The sequence below is a fragment of the Cyrtonyx montezumae genome, unplaced genomic scaffold, assembly GCF_038088225.1.
Source record: "Cyrtonyx montezumae isolate F1298 unplaced genomic scaffold, pur_monq_1.0 scaffold_31, whole genome shotgun sequence".
NCBI lineage: Eukaryota > Metazoa > Chordata > Aves > Galliformes > Odontophoridae > Cyrtonyx > Cyrtonyx montezumae.
In genome coordinates this window covers 483,629-502,689 of record NW_027072036.1, presented here as the reverse complement: position 1 = coordinate 502,689, position 19,061 = coordinate 483,629, and the positions used below count along the sequence as shown (strand labels likewise).

Genomic DNA, 19,061 nt, shown 5'->3' with positions numbered 1-19,061 from the left:
AAAATGTAAGCCTGCCCTTCGGAAGACTCTTCTGATTTCTCGTCCATTGTATTCTAACATTTTCTCTCTGTAAAGTTATATTTACTTAAACTTCACTTTTCCAAACATTCCTGTAATTCCAAAGGAGACCCCTGCCTCCTCAGCTGTCCAAATTTGGGATGCAGGACTGAGATCTTAAGTATATAGGCATCTGCTTCATCATTTCTGGGAGCTTGTTTTTTTACAGTATAAGTAACTCATCTTTTTGTATCTTTGCCACAGACCTGTACAAAGTGCAGTAAAAAACACAACTAGAGGAGCTGCTGGGACAGGACAGCCCGTGTCCAGCACTGAGCTTGAGGTACATTCCTCTCCTCCCTTCTGCTCTGGGAAAGGCTAGGGGGGTGGAAGAGGTGGGAATCTGGTTCTGAAATGGTTAAGGAAGAGCATGGCCTAATTCTCAGTTCACCTTTTGACAGATGGGGAGCTCCAGCACCTCATTATCCTTGAGATCACAGGAGCATCCTGGTTCATTGCTCAACATGTTGTGTCTAGGCATGTTCAGGTGGTTGTGGTTCTCCCCATTCAGCCACCTGCAGAGAGCTCCTGGTCCGCTGCCCACTGCGGTCACTTTGGCAGGAGTGGGAACTGGACTTTCTTGGATGTTCGTGTGTGCAGCTATCATCTTAGTACACTGCCAACTCTTTTTCCAGAGGGACACAACCAACAGAGAGGAAATGACTATCTTTAGTAGTTTGTAAAGGCTAATTCTAAACAGAATTTCTAGGGAGGTGATTCGTTGACCAACAGGACATCTCCCTACTGAATCTCAAGAGCCACCGGAGAGCAATGCAGCCATGCACCCTCTCTGCTTTCCCCCAAAGGTGGTCTGCAGCTTCTCTGCCCTTGTTGCCCCAGAAGGTAAGGGAGGCCGCTCCGAGCGAAGCCACAGCTCCTGACCCTTGCCCCGAGTTGGACGGCTCAGCCGGGGTCGCGCCCGTTGCCCCAGCACCACCCACTCCTCGGCCCCGGTTCCGCCGCGCCGCACCGCCCCACGCTCGGCAGCCGGGCTCGGCTCCGCGAATCCGCTGCGGGTTTTGCGTGCGGCAGCCTCTGCCGCGCCGAGCCGCGAGCGGCCGGGGCCGGCCCGCTCCTCCTTTGTGAAGGGGGGGAGACTCCAGTCCGGGCCGCACCGCGCTCCGCTCCGGGTTTGGCAGGCGGCCGCGGCGCTGGGTAAAATGGCAGTGCTGAGCCTCGTGTCGGAGTGAGCCCCACTCGGCGGACCAGAGTCGGGAGCTGCCGCGCGGCTCGCTCAGCCCGGCCCCGCCGCCGCTCGGCTCGGCTCGGCCCGGCACGGCACGGCCCGGCTCCGGGGACGGCGCCCGCCCGCCCGCCGTGTTCCCCCCCCCCCCCTCCCCCTTCCCTCCCTCCCGCCTCTCCCGCACCGGGAGCCCCGTCCCGGGTCCCCCCCCCCCCCCCTCCTCCTTTTCCCCCACTCTCTCCTCCTCCTCCCCTTTCTCTGCCGGCTGCAACTGAGGAGGTACAGCGGGGCCAGGCCCCGGGAAGCCCAGCCCAGCGGAGCCCTCCCCGCCTCGCCAACCAGGCCGGGGGGGAATGAGCCCCCGCTGCCCTGAAGAGCCCGCCGCCGCCTGAGCGGGGAGCAGCAGAGCAGCGAGGCCTCACGCCGGCCGGCCAGGCAGGGAGCAGCTCGGGGGGACCGGTCCGGGGGGGGGGGTGGCTGGGCGGGGAGGGGGGGGGGGATCATGGCTGCTCAGGTCGCCCCCGCCGCCGCCAGCAGCCTGGGCGCCCCGGCTCCAGCCGAGCTGAAGAAAGCGGAGGCGCAGCAGCGGGATTGTCCCCCGGAGGAGGCGGGGGGTGAGGCGGCGGCGGAGCGCAGCGGCGGCGAGAAGCAGGCGGAGAACGAGGGCCCCCCGGGAAAGGAGCTGCAGGACGGGGCCGAGAGCAACGGAGGGGGCGCAGGGGCCGAGTCCGACCTGAAGAACTCGAACGGGAACCCGGGCCCCAGGCCCGCCGCTGCCGTCGCCACCCTGAACAATAACCTCCCGGAGCCGCCCGGTGGCGGCGGCAGCAGCGACGGGGTGGGGGCGCCGCAGCAGCAGCAGCCGCCGCAGCAGCCTCCCCCTTCCCACCCGTCCGCCTTGCCCCCGCCAGCCTACGGCTTCGGGCAGCCCTACGGCCGGGGCGCCCAGGCTGCTGCCGCCGCCGCCGCCGCTGCGGCCGCCGCCGCTGCCTTCCACCAACATGGCGGACAACAAAGCCCTGGCATGGCAGCGCTGCAGAGCGGGGGCCTGGAGCAGTCTTACCCGGGGCCGGCGGGAGCCCCCGCGGGGCCGCCCCCTCCCCAGAACTCGCACGGCGGCGCCGAGCACGGCTTCCCCAACCACCAGTACAACTCCTACTACGCGGCCGGCGCCGGGCGCAGCGCTGGCTCCTACCCGCCTCCCCCCCAGGCCTACGCCCTGAGCTCCCCCCGGGGCAGCGCGCAGAGCTCCGCTCAGGCGGCCGCCGGCGCCAAGTCCCCCGCCGTCGCCTTCCAGCAGCAGCGCTTCGGGGTCATGGGGCCCTCGGCCGCCGGTGGAGCAGGAGGAGGGGGCGCCACCCCGCAGCCCACGGCCACCCCCACCCTCAACCAGCTCCTCACCTCCCCCAGCTCCGCCCGCGGCTATCAGGGGTACCCCGGGGGCGACTATAGCGGCGGGCCGCAGGACGGGGGAGCTGCCAGTAAGGGCCAGGCCGCCGCGGATATGGTTTCGCAGTACGGCGGGGGCAACAGCCAGGGCTGGGCCGCGGCGCCTGGTGGGGCACCGCCGAGGAGCCACCACGCGCCCATGAGTCCCGGGAGCAGCGGCGGCGGGGGACAGAACCTCGGCCGGAGCCAGCAGGTAACAGCGGGGCCGCGTGGGGCGGGCGGTGCGCCGGGAGGGGGGAGGAGGGGGGGGGAACGGGACGGAGGGGCCACCGGGCTGGGGGTGGAGAGGGGGCCCCGGGGGGTTGGGGGTGCGGACGGGGATGGGACGGCGCCTCTCCCGTGGCTTTCCCCCCCACCAAGTCGGCGCTGTTGGGGAGCTGCCATTGTCTGTGCCTGCTCGCTCTAAAATGGCTGCCTCTCTGCCTTTCCTTCCTCCCTCCCCAGTCTTTGTGCGAGGTTAGGGTCCCGGAGAGCGGCCTCCGTCCCGCGGGGGGCTCCGGCGGGGAAGAACGGCGGTCGTCCCCGGCGGGGAGCGGCCGGGCCCGGCGCGAAGGGGCCGGTGGAGGCCGTGTGGTGGGCGGCCCGCCTGGGCCAACGTGGGGCTCCGGCATTGCCACTGCCATCCGCACCGCCGCCTCGGCCCCGCCGCTCCCCTCCCCGGGGGCCTCGCTCCCCGCCGAGGGTCACTCAGGGCCCTCCCGGGCGGCTTCAGCTTGGCCCGGCCTGGCGGGGCCATCTTTCCCCGCGGGAGGCCCGGAGGCCCGGGGGCCCGAGCCTGTGGCTGGGAGTGCTGGTAAACAGCTCAGCGATGGGAGTAGTGAGTGCAGATTGCTTTGGTTTGGGATTTGAATTATGGAGGTAAAATCCTTCTGTCAAAGCCAGGAGACAGTTGGTCTTAGGTTGACATCCTATCTGTGATCTGATTGGCTCCCCATCTCCTGCTCTTGGCCATTTATAATTGCCTCTGATGTAATGGTACAACAATCCTGATGAGCTCATAAACTTTTACACTCGGCTTTTCTGCCAGCCTGGACCCAAAGCAGCCCCACTGGTTTCCACCTCCGCGGCCCCCTGCCGAAATTGGCTGTGACCTTGAGAAGGGTCTGCAGCGGCCCTGCGGGAGCGCAGCACCAGCCTGCCTGCCCTGCTGCTTTGTGCCCGAGACAAAAGAAGAGGCGATGGCATTTTGTTTGTACCTTGGGTTTGTTTCTCTTGCGATGTTTTATGCAGCCTGGGATAGAGTCTGTTGTCAGTACAGTGGCAGGACTTCTCTGCACAATGAGCTTGCTGTTTATTTTGGTTATGTGACTTTCCCTTTGGTATAAATGATTTCTTTGATGGATATGAGGGTGCATTTGTTCTTGACTAATTTTGTCCCTTTTCCAAACTGGGTCTGTTTGGATTCTTTGAGCTGGATATATGGGGGTTTCTGGGGTGTATTGCAGCCTTACAAATAAAAAAAAAAAACACCATACTACTGAACAGATACAACCAAGGTTGCAGTAGAAGCATTGAAAATTAATTACCTACTTCAGTTAGTTGGGGAGCTTCAGTACTGATCAGGCCCCAGCTTCTTGCTGTGGATCTTGGGGTACCTTTTGGCTTTGAGTGAGCACTGACAACATCTGCCCCCTTTCTGCATTTAAAGGACATATCACAGGTCCTCACTGTGTCATGGCACTTTGCTTTTGAAAGAGTATGGATAGGAGAACCAAGCCTGATGAATGATCATCATGTGGGTAGAGTTACCTGTTTGCTGGAAATATGGAGGAGCAGAAAGCATGCAGAGGGGAAAGCAGTACGGTATATCGATCAGGCATTTTAGATATGGGAAAGAAGAGATGCTGGTATCTAATATCTGGAAACTTGACTAAAACTAGCTTCCTCTCTGTGTTCAGACACGCATCTCCGCAGCCTGTTGTGGCCTCGTACGGCCTGACAGATGTCCCTCCTTGTTCAGTATGCTCTGCTCTAACTTCAGGCCCTGGGTTAGAGCCATTTGGTCCCATGTGGTGTGACATGCAGTCTCCAGAGTTTCCCTTCTCTCTTGTTGCTTGTGTCCACACGAAAGCTGCTTGATTTTTGTCCCTTGGTTATCCAAAGGCAGTCTCCTTCAGCATCTTGAGTTACTTAATTGTCTTTTCTGTGAAATAGTGCTTTCTGAAGAGCTGATCTTACCTCTGCTGTGGTCTTTGAAGCGTCTCGTGGTAACTGTTAGTGAGCATCTGACTGTTCACAGTGAAGGCTGCAAGTCCTCAGGGGTGGGTCCATGTGTACCTGCATCACAAGTGTACATCAGACAGGTGACACAGATGCTAGGGTGTTTACTTGAATTTACTTTGTAGCCTGAATATGTGCTTCTTGATGTAATGGGTGCTAAAAGACAAGTGTTGGACTGAACTTTTCAGGCAGGTATTTTATTATGCTACATATTTGACAAAAAATATGACATTTTGACATATTTGTCCGTGTCACGATAGAACAGGAGATGACTCTGGATTGTGTTTTTGTCCTGGATTGTGAATTTACCTTGATTCTGCATCTCTTGATATGCTACGTATTAATAATAGACTAGTTACTCAGAAATTAACTGGAATTATTAATTAATAGCTGGTTTGAGAATTAGTTAGTGCACATAAAAAGGAATAACGATAGTGTATATAAAAAGGAACTTAACTTTCCCACCGTAAAAACCAAACACAGCTCCCCAGTTTCCTTCATGTGAAGGATTGTTGGACTGAAGCTGACAGATCCTTCTTTTTGTTGTTAAAAAAACCCAACACAAAAAACAACACAAACAGGCTTACCTGGTGTGATGGAAAAAGTTTGCACATGTCTTCTCTGCTGCTCACAATAAATAGTTGATTAATGACAATATTCTGAACCTAAATTGTAGTCTTCTTCCACTGGGGAGTCTGCTGAATTCGCTGGACTGGTAGAATTTAAAGCTTGTGCCTTTTCTTTGTTTTGTGCAGTGGTGTGTGCTTACTGTGTAACTTTCTGAGAAAATGTTGGAGAGTGAGAGCAAGACGTGGTTCCCCTGGCCATGCGTTAGGAGGAGGAGCATCTTTTGGTGCAGGAGAAAGTGATGGAAAGAGCGCGGGGTTCTTCCAAGCAGGAGCTGTTGGGACAGTGAGCCTGGGGTTTTGGGTGTGGGCTGCAGCGCTGTGCACAGAAGTGACCTTAATTCTCCACTTGTTAGGATTTATGAATGATGTTGTATGGAGAGTTTTATTGCATTGCTCATCAAGAGACTGTGTACTTTCTGGAGTGCAAGTTGTCTTGGGGGAGCAGTTTTGGTAATAAATGGAGACTGTAATTGCTTACATTGGTGGTATGGTACCCTCTTGGACCCCTGCTTGATGGCTGGGCATGGGAGCACAGTGCTGAGCAGGGGCAGGCATGCCCGGTGTCTGCAAGGACTGGGGCAGGGGTGCAGGGACTGGGCATTTTTCTGGATGGCCTTTATAACTGGGAAATGCAAGTAGGGTCAAGAGATCAGAACGCCTTTTTACAGAGTGTGAGATGAGAAATCTGTGGTTTTCTGTGGGAATGGCTTGTAAGAAATTAGGCTTGGAGTCATAGTTTTCAGTTTTTCCATTTTACTAGCGGCCTTATCGTGTATTTGTTTCCACTTCCCCTCAGAGTATGTAGCTGTTGGTAATAACCAACTGGCTTTTCCAGTGTCTGGAGACTTAAAGGAAGCTGCTAAAGAGAAAGCTCTTCCCTTCCTGAGGAGGTGGGCACCTCTCATATGTGTTTTCACTACAGCAATGACTACTGCATTGGGAAATGCTTTAGAGTTGCGTTGAGCGTCAGTAGTGGGTAATGTCCCCGTAGGTGCACTAACGTCTCCAGACCTCTATTAGGAGTTCAGTGAAGTCGTTTTAAAAATTGTATGTTAATAAGAAATACTCTCTGGGCCCGTTGCCATGTGATAGTTATGTTTTGTTGACTTATATCTCAACTTTAGTAGCAAGTGAGGCATGAAAAATGTTGTTGAAAATATGCTTTTTTAAACTAAATTGGCACCAAATGGGTCTGTGCTGCCAGTGAGCTGTTATATCTTGGAATCTGAAATTGAGACCTGGCTCCCATTGTCGTCTGTCACAGGGTTTTCCTTCACTTAGCATTGTAATCCTGGAGTTGCTTGTGAGGGGTGCAGTATGCACTGGATCTTTCCCATGAAAATGGGGCACATCTCTTTTTTCTGATGTACCGTTTGCTTCTGAATGAATGGTTTTAGGTTTTCTCTGCTTTAGCATAAGTAGAAAACTGTTAGCTTAATGTTGTGAGGATCAATCTAGTTAATTCTGATGTGGATGCTGAAGATTTTACTGGCATGTGTTTTGGAGCAGTGTGAAGTAGAGTTACCTGATTCTCATAAAATACCTTGATTTTCAAAATGCTATTGCCCTGCTGCTTGGTTGGAAGGTGGCTGGTGTTTCTAGGCAGACTATGTCCGAAGTAGGTTTCAGGACAGAAAGCCTTATTTTTAATTTATTTTTTTCTCAGTGAAATGGGGTTAGTAAGGCTTGGTGCCTGTATTTTGTTAAGCATGAATTAAATGCTCTGTCAGTCCTTATTTATTAGCTGGGCTAGGAGTGAGTTTCTACACACGTGTCTCTTGTAATCATGTTGCTTGTAAGATAGAAACATGCTTTCTGGAAGGTTGTATGCTTGGCTTCTGGGTCACAGATTTTAGGAAACTGGCAAGTACTCTTGCCAAAAACTATTAGTCCAGTTCAATTCCTCTTAACACACTGAAAGTTCAGTTTCCTGAGATACTCAGCAGATATACTGCATCCCTTGCTGTTCTTAGGTGTTAGCAGAAATTGGGCTTGGGGGGAGCATAGGAATCAAATACAGTCAGACACCTTGCTGTGTTTGTAATACTTGGTCTTTAGCTGTATTTGAGAACACTGGTTAATAAGTACTGTCATACAGAAGTATTAACATGAAGACTATTAAAAAAAAGAACAAAAAAACCCCAACACAACAACTTTCCTTCATAGAGAATACAAACTCTGAAAATAGGCTGAATTGTGCACGTTTGTATTGTTTTCCTGTTATATCACATGCAGCTTTTCCACTTTACACTTTTCAAGGGAACTCTACCAACCTGGAAATCCAGTTTTTACCCTATGAATCAGAATCTGTGATCTCTGTAATTAAAATATTGGAGGAGAAAGATGCCCTTTCCAGTTTTCACTCTTTGTCTAGTCTGTTTGATTTCTTTTTTGAATTGCATCTCCTGTGTGATGGATTGCTCTGGGGAAAAGCTCATCAGCATGCCATTGCCCAGTTCCTGCCAAGAATGTTTGAAACTGTCGAGCAGCAGCAAAGCAGAAACTGAAGGCAGGCAGGCAGGAGTGCAGGGCCAAAAAGGGAAAAGATAACCTTGTCAGTATTAAAGTTGCTGTGAGGCCACTTGCTTTCTCTTCCAAAAGGGTCCATAAAGTATCATGAATGATGCAAAGTAGTAATCTTCCTTTTCCTTCTGGTGGACGAAATAAAGGGTGTTTCCTGGGAAAAGGTCTTGTGCTGATTCAGCCTTGGATTTATTAGGAGGTTATGCACATGCACTGGTAAAACTAGACTGGGTGTCTGTTAGCCAAAGCTGTAAATCTTCAGCTAGGAGTGGATGACAGGTGGGGTTGGAGGAAAAAATGCAGTTTTCTTTTGCACACTGGACCAAAACTGATGTGTTCTGTCTGGGTACCTGCAGTCCACTTGTTCCTGGGTGATGTTAGGAAAGTTAATGATAACTTTCTCTTCTTTGTTTTAGCAACTGAAAAAGGAGCGAAGTTGGTCACCTGGTGAGGAACCATGTGTATTTTCTGCAGGCTTGGGAAGACCACACTGTACTTACAAACCGATTCCAGTCATAAGTTAAATGTCATCACCTCTGCTATGTTCAGTGTGTGCATATTCTTTAAGGCTAAAATTCTGTAGAAACTGTAAGCTTCAGGCAATCATTCTGCTCTGGTATGTAGAGGAGGAGCATAAGGTCTTAAGTTCTTACATTATCTGCTCTTCAGTGGGAGCAGCTGAGATTTGGATGTGGAAGCTACAAGGTGGGGCATGGAAGCTGGGACAGGGCTGAGAATGGAATACAGATTTTGCGCTGCCAGTGTGAGCCATTGATCATCCTGCAGTGCCTGGTTCAGCTGCATTTGGTAAGACCATTTTAGTGGAGTTCTCCACTCAGAAGCATGGAGAGTGAAAGCAGCAGGGCAGGAACAGCATGAGCTGCTTCTCTCAGGTCTGAACTCATGTACATATTTTACTAGTATCTTAATCGGATGAGGATGTGTATTAGCATATGGAGGAGGGAGGGGTTCCCTTTCTCTTCTGTGGACCTACACTCTCAGTATGTAACTTAGCAGTTCAATCCTGCAACTTGAGATTATTTATTTTTTTAAAAACATCAAGAAGAGCATTCCCTAGTTTGCCATCGTGTTATATCTGGAGTATTTCTGACACTAGTTCACAGCTCAGTAAGTATTTCCACAATGTAGGCATGAGCTTTCTATGGTGAAATGTAAAAGATGCTACCTGATGATAGGTGAATTCAATAAAAGCTACTTCTGAATTTCACAGCCAATTTTTTTTTGTTTGATTGTTCATTCAGAGTAAAACTGTAACTGTAGCTAGAATTTAATTTCTAATCTTGTTTCTTTCTATTTCTGGGGAGAAAAGGGACTGAAATGGGTAGGAGCAAGTCAGGTAAAGGATTGGCTCATTCCATAAAATCTTTTGGTGTAGAAATGTCTTCATGGGGGAGTATGCTGGTGGAGAGAGAGTGTGTGTTAATTCCTGTGAAGTTCCCATGAAGAATCAGTTTGAGTAAATAACCCTGGAAAGCTACTGCTCCATTACAGTTATTGGCATTTCATGCGATAACCAGTGTGTCATTATTTCTTTCACTTACCTCTAGCAATTGAAATGCTTTCAAGGACATATTAAATTGCTATTAACTTTTTTTCCCTCTTTTTATCATTTAAATGTGAATAACTTCCTGTTCCTGCATAGTAAATATTAGACCCAACTATCCCAAGAAACTCGATGTTAGACATGGGGAATAGTTTCTGAAGAAGTTGTGGGTGCCTCTGGAGCAGGCAGTGCTTTCTCTGCTGCTTGTTCTGCTCAGGGCTTGCCCTGTGTTTTGTGTGAACATGAGTGGTTTTGGCCGTGTGGCAAAGCAGAGGGGACTGAGGAACACTTTCACATTTTTTCTGGCATGTGACAAGGAGGAGAGAGTGTTCCAGGGCAGCAGCCAGTTGCTGATGTCAGACTGTAGCCTAAAGAAGACATGACTTTTCATCCTGAGAGATTCTGTTACTCTTCTCGAATAGAAATTCTTGAAGTTTGGATGACTCTGGAATTTCCCCTGGGGAGAATTACTAGGTTAACCAAGTACTTCCTCCCCCCCCTCGTCCCCCCCTCACTTGTGAGATTTCATTCAGGTTTGACTTAGAGAAACCCTGAAAATTACCATTTCCCTTCTGATGTCAGCACTGTTTTGGCATCCTGCCTGTGAATAACTGAGCAGGAATGCTTTAAAACCTGAGCTCAGGCCGCAGCTGCAGCTGCACCTCCAGACATGGCGGTGGGAGAGCTGTTCTGCCCCAGCAGGGGTTGAGCTCTGGGATATCCTCGAACCAGTGCATAACACTGCTGCTTCCACCACTGACAATGGTGTTTGTATGCTGCGTCTGGGACAGTGTTTGCAGTGATACGAATGCAGACTGAGAAGCAAGGAGGTGCAGAAGAGGCAGGGTACCTGCTGGAAATGTCCATTCTGCTCTGGATTGGGGGTGCTGGTTTTGGTCATTTTTGATGAGATAGTGTGGAGTAGTCTGTGGTTGCCTGCAAAATTTTGCTGCCTGATCACTGCTTGTGTTTTGTAGGTGACTGTGGTTTTCTTGCTAAACAGAGGCCTGTATCTGAATTCAGAAAAAGGTAACGTAGAGCTATCCTGTTCCAGGGCAGAATCAGCTACACCTAATAACAGGGCAGACGGTGATGAAGGTGATGCAGCGTCCTCAGTCTGTTTCAGTGCTTTACTGTCTTTAGCACTGGACATTATAATAAATGTTTCTCTGACTCAAGCAATCTTAATCAAGTATCTCTTGTTCTTGTCTTCCTAGTTATTAGGATCAGAGCAAAAGTGTATGATAACCAGCTTATGAATATAAGCTTTCCCCCCTCCCCTAAAGGGCAAGTTTGAGGATCAAGTTGCAAAATGTCTCCCTTTATTTCCAGGTTACTGCGCTCGCTGGGGACTGCGTCGAAGGGATTGGTCTGTCCTGCATTACCACTTGCACACCTTCTAGGGTCGCAGAGCTGAGTTGCTCAGTGTGCTTCCCTGGATGGGATCCTTCATGTTGTCTTGTTTTGATTTTCATTCTTCTTAACAGTCTAGTGATAGATTTAAAGTCCAAATGACTGTAGGACTATGCACCCTGTGCAAGTCTAGGAGGAGAATCTGGTATTCATTAACTGTATGTAAATAATTAAACCAGCTCAAGACTAGAGGTGGTCTTTCCTCAAACATACTTCTTGTGAAATGTTTTTTAAAAGATCTTTCACCTCTTTGTAAAGCATACACTGAAATGGTGGAAGTGCTGGAATTAGACACAGCCTGATCTTTCTTCAGCATTAGGTGCTTCTGACTTTGTAGCTGGCATTGCTGGCCCTGGCAAAGGCATCACACTCAAGGGCAGTGTATAGGGCACAATCACATGTTCCTTGGAGCGGCCTTATGGTTGTGCTCTGGCTGCACATAATGTGAGGAGGTCAGCTACTCTGTGTGATAGCTGAGTGGGTGGGTGTGTTTTTCTTAATTATTATTTTTTACAAACACAGTGGTAACCAAATGAGTTTGTATGGGGTTTTGGTAGTTGTGGTGCTTTGGAGCTTCTGGGAGGTGCTCCAAGCCAGGACTAGTACAGTACCTGATGGATCAAACTTTCTCTGAGGGCTTGGCATTGCACCTGGAACACTTTATACTTTGGTCTTATGAAAAATTGTCTCACTGGAAATGTCAGTTCTTTATTGCCCATAGGCAGAACTTGGATCCCCTGGAAAAGGGCATGCTCGAGATGGGATGGTTTTCATGTAATACATGCTGACCCTGGATCTTGATGAGGGTTTAGAGCAGAAAAGATCAGGAAAGCACTCACCGAGCTACTGCTCTGGAGGAGGGGCGGAATGCCTGGCTGCTCTTTGTCTCACATTAGCTACTAGTGGTTGTACAAAAGTGACTGGCAGATGATCCTGAAGTATTCCACCAGCCTGTGTTTTAAAAAGATTTCCAAAAGGCCTTCGTTGGCCATCCTGTTTGATTCACGAGTTGTGGCAGCATTGCAAAAGCTTGTTTCAACATTAATTGTGATTGATTACTTTGCAATCTAGGACAAGACTTCCTTTGAAAAGCTCTATGCTGATTTGGTGTCAGGAATTAAAATCAGATGAAGTAATTAGTGTTCTGTGAAATATGCCAGAGTGCTTCTTGTTGGCTTTCAACTGTTCTTGGCCCTTAGCCCTCACTTCCTTTTCCTTCTCTGGTGCAAGGTGCTAAATCTATTGTCTGCACGCCCAGGAGAATAATTCATTAGGCGTATTGTATTAGAAGATCGGGGGATAATTTTCTGCTGACCTTCAGAGTGTAGATTTACTGGCTCTAATGATGAGCGTGGAGTATATTGAAAGTGCATTGTGTCAAGGCAACATTGATGCTTGTACTGAACGGTGAACATGTATTAATGTTAGCCTGAAATCTTATCACTCTGTAAAAGCCAATAAACTGTTGAGAGTTGTCACTGCTGTCAAGGCACAGTCATGCCCCATCCTCCTGTTCTCATATGAGTTGCCTTGCAGTTTCTTGTTATACCTGAAACCAGTGAAGACTTTGCAGCATTGGCTGATCCCACTTGACACTGGCTCAATGAGGCATTTCTGTATCTTCTTACCAGCTGTCCACACATACTTTAACTTGCTGAGTAACTCCTCACATTGTTCATTCTGCTTTAAAAGAAGCTGGATTTTTCTAGGCATAGATAGAATAGAAGCCCAAGGACAAGAGTAAGCATAGGGTAGTAGACCAGGCCTCAGAATCGCTATAATCAGCTACAAAGGACTGATGGATTTTTATTTCTGTTTTTTAAAATAGCAATGACCTTGCCCTGCTGTAGGGCTGGGGTTCATGCCAGGCTCAATAAAGCCCACAAAAATAGCTTCCAAATTTATCAACTAGTATAAAAAGAAGGGAGATAAGTCTTGTTTCTTCCTATTAGCATTACACGGCTTTGTTTCCTTGAATCCCTCTGATGGATGGACGGATGTTGAGGGAGTTGCTTCCTAGCAAGGCAATGAGATGCTGATGTTACAGTGCAGAGGGTGCTGTGAACTTTGGGTACCGAGGTGTGTTAGAGATGCTCTTGTTCTTAGCAGAGTGTTGCAGTAGGACTCCTGGGAAGGGGGGTGTGAGGGTGTGCCTGTGTGTAGTCCAGTTGCTGGGCCCACATCACCCTGGGGCTGTGTGAGCTGGGTTTCATGGTCCCAGAGGTAAGGAGGGCTGGTGCGGTGCTCGTCTTTCATTCACATGTTAACTTAAGCTGGGATTGTTTCTTCCATAGTTCAGTTCCAAACTTCAGGTTACTTGGATTACTTTGGCGTTCCTTTCTGTTACGTTATACATGCTTTTAAGCATATTCAGTTCTTCTGCAGAAGTGAGGGAGAGCTGTTATTCTGAAATGCGATTTGTAGAAACTACAGACCCTAACATGCAGCTCTTCTTAGAGCAAACAGCTACACTGGACAAGATGGAGCTCTGTGTGCTGAGATGAGGTAGCCTCTGACAACTATACATCTCTTAGTTCAAGCTGAGCTGCTTATCCTCTGTCACAGTGCTGTGTGCAGTGGAAGAGTTTGGACTGCTGAGGTGCCTCAGGTACACCCTTACCAACCCAGCATGATAAGTGGCTGTGGGAATTTACTTGTCCGATGAGTCTGGTCAGTCACCCTTTGTTCCAGTGTAAAATGAAGCAAATTTGCAAAGAAAAGTTGAAATATTCAAATATACTTTGAGCTTTCAGACAGACACAAAGTGGGTAGAAACCTGCAGTGCCACGTTTATTCCTATTTTATGTATGGATAATTAAGGCGTAAGTTAAAAAGAGGAAAGCCACATAAGATGGTATAGTTAGTGTCGGTCTCCTCTTTCCCTCCCTAAATGTTACAGGAAGGCCTACCTTCAGACAGACTTACCTGCAACTTCTTCCTGGACAGCGTGCAGCTTTGTTGTTTTGTTGATTTTGTGTGGGAGAGGCTGGAAATACATGAACTCCCTCTCTAGCTTGGTACTCATGATGATGTTTGCATATGTGAAGTCAACTTAATACCCCTCCAGCAGCTAATGCTTGATGTCTTTTTGTCTTTCAGAGCTTGTAGAAATGTTGTTTTTTTTTCCATGGTAAGTAAGTGTTTTTTAGAAAGCGAGGAGGGTGTGCTGGAGGTGCCTCATGAGACATTTAAGTGTGTCCTGGGACCCCTTAGTTTTCTGTGTGTGAAGGGCTTTTAATGAATCAGTAACATTAACTTTATTCTGGAAGATAAACTCTAGTGAGCTTTCTTGTATTGTATCTTCCTTCAACTCAAGTTCTGGAAAACAAACGTCCACAACGCTGAGTACCAAAAGCCATCTGTCTCTGAGATTAGTATCGCTTGTTTGAAGGGAAATGGGTGTTATGGAGAATTAGCTGCGTGACTGATGTCTTTCACAGGTCTCAGTTGTCCAAATGCATTTGCAGAGCTTCTGGAGCCTTTCAGGTTTTCAGTGGTGCTTAGGGCAAATATTTTGCATCTTGGTGATCTGGAGCAGCTGTGCTCTTCTGGACTGAAATCAGATCGCTTAAGCTGTAGTGACACTTAGTGTAATTTTGCTGTTCTATCCTTGCCCTTCCTTCTCTTGCTTTTTTATAGTTCACTCATGACATTGTCTCATTTCTGTGGTACAACAAGAGCTTGCATGCTCCTAATATATACGTGGGCCTGGAACAAAAATGATGTGATAAGACATTTAACTGTCTTCTTGTTGACTTGGCTCCAGTTCATTAAAGCAGATGCAGATCGGCTAAACTTAAAGCCTGATTTAATATTCAGAAAGGATGTTTCTTTCCATCTTAAAAGGAACAGCACCTTGTTATAGGCATGATCTCCCCTGGTGAGAGAGCTGAGGTGAAGATTTTGGAAGGAGTGAACAGTGGCACTTTGCAACTCTTGGGATGAATTGGCTGAATAGTGTAAGGGGACAGCTAGTTACCTAATTATGTGGATCAGAGGGAATACTTTCAGTTTGTACTTGTGCATGCAGATGTAATTGAAGGTGTTAAAGATTATGCTGCCCCTCTAAATAGCAAAGTGGATAAGCTGAGTTCATCTACCTGTGAAATGTCTGAAAACTTTATTAGTCTCCAGCAGCTGCAGAAGAATCCGAATTCTTTGTTAATTTAACCTGCTTTTAGTTCAGTAAATAATGCTTGTTAGAATTTCCCGCCGTGTTAAAATAACCCTGTCGGTAGCTGTCAGCTCCTGCTTCTACCTCAGCATCTGATAGCGAAGTTGGGATGAGAGCAGGAGCTTGGGCCAAGACATCAGCCCATGTGTGTCGTGCAGCCAGCTGCAGAGCAAGCAGGAGCCCTGCAAACAGAGGTGCTCTGTGTTAGCCCCTGGATCACCTGCAGGCCGGAGCTCCTGTGCAGGCATTGGATGGCATTGTTCTGACTCACTGCAGATGTTTTATTTGTGACACTGCTGTCATGCTGGCAGAATGGAGATGAAGCATGAGGGAAATGAATCTTCTGGTTGCTCTTGCCTAATGTTGGTGTGGTAGGGGATCATTTGCACACTTCATAAGGATCTGTATTCTGCTGGTGCATTGGATCTGCGGATAGGAGTGATGACCCTGCTTGGAACTTGCTGTTGGTGTGGCTGATGTGTCTCGTGAGTGCTGGTGCTGCATGACATCTGGGCAAGGCTGGGCCTGTCTGCCTGGCACCCTTACCAGCGCTAGTTTTTGTGGAAAACAAAAGAGACTTTCCTTCTCTCCTTGCTCAGTCCATTGCAGCCTCTACACTGTGAATCTTACTTCAGGTCCCTTGTCGCTACAGGAGAATGTCCTGCTAGTGTGAGTATGCTTCTGTCTTTGAGTAGACTCTGAAGATGCAGAAAACTATGTGTCATCTTCAGATATGATAGTGGTGGAAATATTACACTGAGGATGCTGAGAGATACCTGAATAATGTGGTGTGATGAGCCATGTGGCTGTGTGTCAGTGAATGACTGAAGGAAGGAAGAAACAGCAACCTAGAGCCTTGATAAGCTGGATTTGTTGAATTTGCTAAGGAGGGCTTAAAGTCAGTCCAGGAGGGAAAGATGAGATCAACAATTGCACTTTGTTTAAAGCAGGGGCTGGTTAAGCACCTTCCTTCTGCCTTTAAAAAAAGAAAAGACAAAAGAAAAACGAAACAAAAAAGCGCACACACCTGCAACTGGACATGAGTACTCTATTCCTGTTGGGTTCTTTCTGCAGAGGGTTTGATTTCAAGTCCTTGCCAGATATTCTTTTGGGGTAAAGCAGTCCGTAATAATAGATCCTGTGTCAAAATTGATCAGTTTTGATCATTTTAGAGACTATTAGTAAAAGTGGTGCTTTGGGAAGTCCTCCGAGATGTGTGGACTGGCCTCTTGTTGAGAAATGTCAGGGTAATTACTGAATTATGTTTAGCCAGTAAGATGCATTCACAGAATAGCTGTTTGGAGAAAACATACTCATCTTGTTTTCCACTGGTAGGACAGTGTCACAGATTTGTGGAATATTACCTGAGAGGAATTTGTGCAGTAAGTCTGTAGGCAAGGAAAGGTGAAAGGTGTAGCAGAGCTGATGGTGAATGGCCAGGGCTCCCAATAAGAAGCAGGTGAGTAAAGTTGTTTAGGAAATCTTTGATTTTCCTTTTGCATCCAGTGTTGATTTCAATAGCTTGTTCTGAGGTCTGTGTCAGTTTGAGTCAGTCTTTGGTCAGAGTCTGTCTGACTGGAAAAAGTAAGAAACAGAACCAGGCTCCCTCTGCTTGCAGAGCAGAGGTCAGTTATTCAAACACTTTGGCAGTTGATAATTTAATCTGTGTTAGCTGTTGATAATGAGGTAAGTTTTCTGTCTCTCGGTTAATGTGTTCAAATCTGTTAGATTCCTGGATTTGAGGTACAGTGGGAAGTTTTATTTACATAAAATAGATGTATCCTTCAGATGTGAAGCACGCTTGTCATTTAAACTGTCCTGGTGGGAAACACTTGATCCACATTTGTGTAGTGCGTGTCGTATCCACATTTGTGTAGTGTAGTGTTTTCTAAGCCTGTCATCTTTTGTGGAGACCTTAATCTATTACAGGAGAATTGTTCTTTTTTATTTTAATTTCACCATAGTCTCCTCCATCTCTCTTCAAAAAGTGGAGCACCATAGGGAGGGAGAGAAGCAGTGATGTGTGACCTGCTGTGCTGGCCCCTTACAAAGCTCTGGAGCGGGATGAGCTCTGGCTGGGTACAGCCAGTTGGGCCTTAAACAGATCAGGTGGAAGTTGTGTGGCTGCAAGATGAGCTGTGTTTGCTCGCAGATGAGGCTGGTTGTTTGTGCTCACTTCTCAGCCTAAGCTCTAAACTGGGTCTGGAGGGGTTTGAGTCACTTCTCTGTGGAGTTTTGGATGGCCCCAGCAGGCCTGTGGAGGCAAAAGAGCAAGCTGTATGTGGGGGTTGGGAAGCATCTTTTTTTGGATGTTGCCCTTGGTTCTGCTGCCAGTGACTTCTTGGCATTGCCGTGGATGTTCCAGTCCTGTTCTCAGGGGCCTGTGCGTCGGTACTGTCGCAGCTGCTGTAGCAGCACTGGTGGACATTTGCCTTGGTGATGCGGAGGGTGTCACTCTGGCTGTACCATTTAAATAGAAGATACAGCAGAGTTTTAGTTTTGGGGGAGGCTTAGATTAATGCCCTTGTCCCTGCAACACTGTGAACATGTGCCAATGGTGCTGGATGTTGGGACCTCTGTGTCTTTACCCAGTGTTGGTGTCTCATGGTGACCAGAGCCAATGTGGGACGTGTTGGAAAAAACAAACTTCAGGGGAAGCTCTTCCTTTTTGTTAGAACTGTTTTTTAGAAGTAGTTTTAATGTTCTTTTGATTAGTCCTCTCGGCAGCCTCATGATTATTTTTGCCAGTGGCTCATGTGGGACCTTCCCAGCTGTCTTTGGTGTAGGAGTGTAAGGTGTTGAAGAAAGGGCAAGGGGAATTCTGCACGCGGCCCCAGGTCTCTTCCAGGAGCTGCCACAGGTGTCACCCATCAGTTATGATAATGCTTCTGTCTTTTTTTTTTTTTGCTCTTGTTTGTAGAGTGAGTGGCTTTGACTGACATAGTACAGAAAGATTTGGGGAGCATTAATGGGTTAGTTCTCTTGTTTAAATGATGTAAAAAGTCCAGTATGACTGTGGTTTCAGCTGACAGGTTCATAGGGAGAATGACACCTCTTTCCCAGTGTTGTCCACCACTGATGCCTTTTCTGTGGCTGATGTTGGAATCCACTTTGTAATCTCCCTGTGTGCAGAGTCAGGGAGACCTTTGGGTAACCAGGGGCTGGAGATATGAGGAAAGCACCTTCTCTTTCTCCAAGACTGAACTTCTTCCTTTCTGTAAGTTCCCACCTGGATCTGTCTCATTCTGAGCTCGCAGGACAGCATTCACCTGCACAGAAGGCACTCAGGGTCTTCTCATCTTGATGACTTCAAGGCCGTCAGGGCTCTCTGCTCCCAGCACCAGCACTCGACCGTGGTCTGGGAGCAGCTGCCCCTCGAGCAGTGCTGGCAGCGCCCGGCGGCTTCTTTGTACCGCTCGCAGCCAAACAATGCTTTGTGCTCTCGGCCATGCGGCGAGTCACGTGTGCCGCGCAGTTTCTGCCGGGGTCCTTGCCCATCTGTTCTGACTCTGGGTTATCAGGCGCCGGTCCAAGTGCTTGCAGGCAGCCAGCTCCGTGGCCAGAGATTATGAGCACTAACCTTACTGGCAGGGTGGTGTGGCTTTGCTTTTATGCAGATTAGCCATGTGCTTCTCACTTCAAGGCGTTCCACAGGAAAAGACGCTTCCTGTGTTTGGCTCGCAGTGGGCGTCTCCAGCACAGCCTGGCTGGGGCCATGCATGGCAAGTGCGCTTGGGAAAGGGATTACGGCGTGCTGGCCCCCCTTCCCATCCCACCTCCGCTGCTACGTCACCGCAACACAACCACACACGCGCTCATACTGTTGGTGTCATTCATTCGGTGCCAAGA

At 48.7% G+C, this 19,061-nt stretch overlaps 1 protein-coding gene across 1 annotated transcript in view; it reads left to right on the top strand.

Annotated features, from left to right (window-relative positions):
- The first annotated feature begins 1,742 nt into the window (after positions 1-1,742).
- The window catches only part of ARID1A (AT-rich interaction domain 1A), a 54,532-nt gene continuing 37,213 nt past the window's right edge, over positions 1,743-19,061 (top strand). The window contains exon 1 of the mRNA XM_065744358.1: positions 1,743-2,882. Within this exon, the coding sequence (XP_065600430.1) occupies positions 1,743-2,882 (1,140 nt within the window). The remainder of the gene's footprint in view (positions 2,883-19,061) is intronic.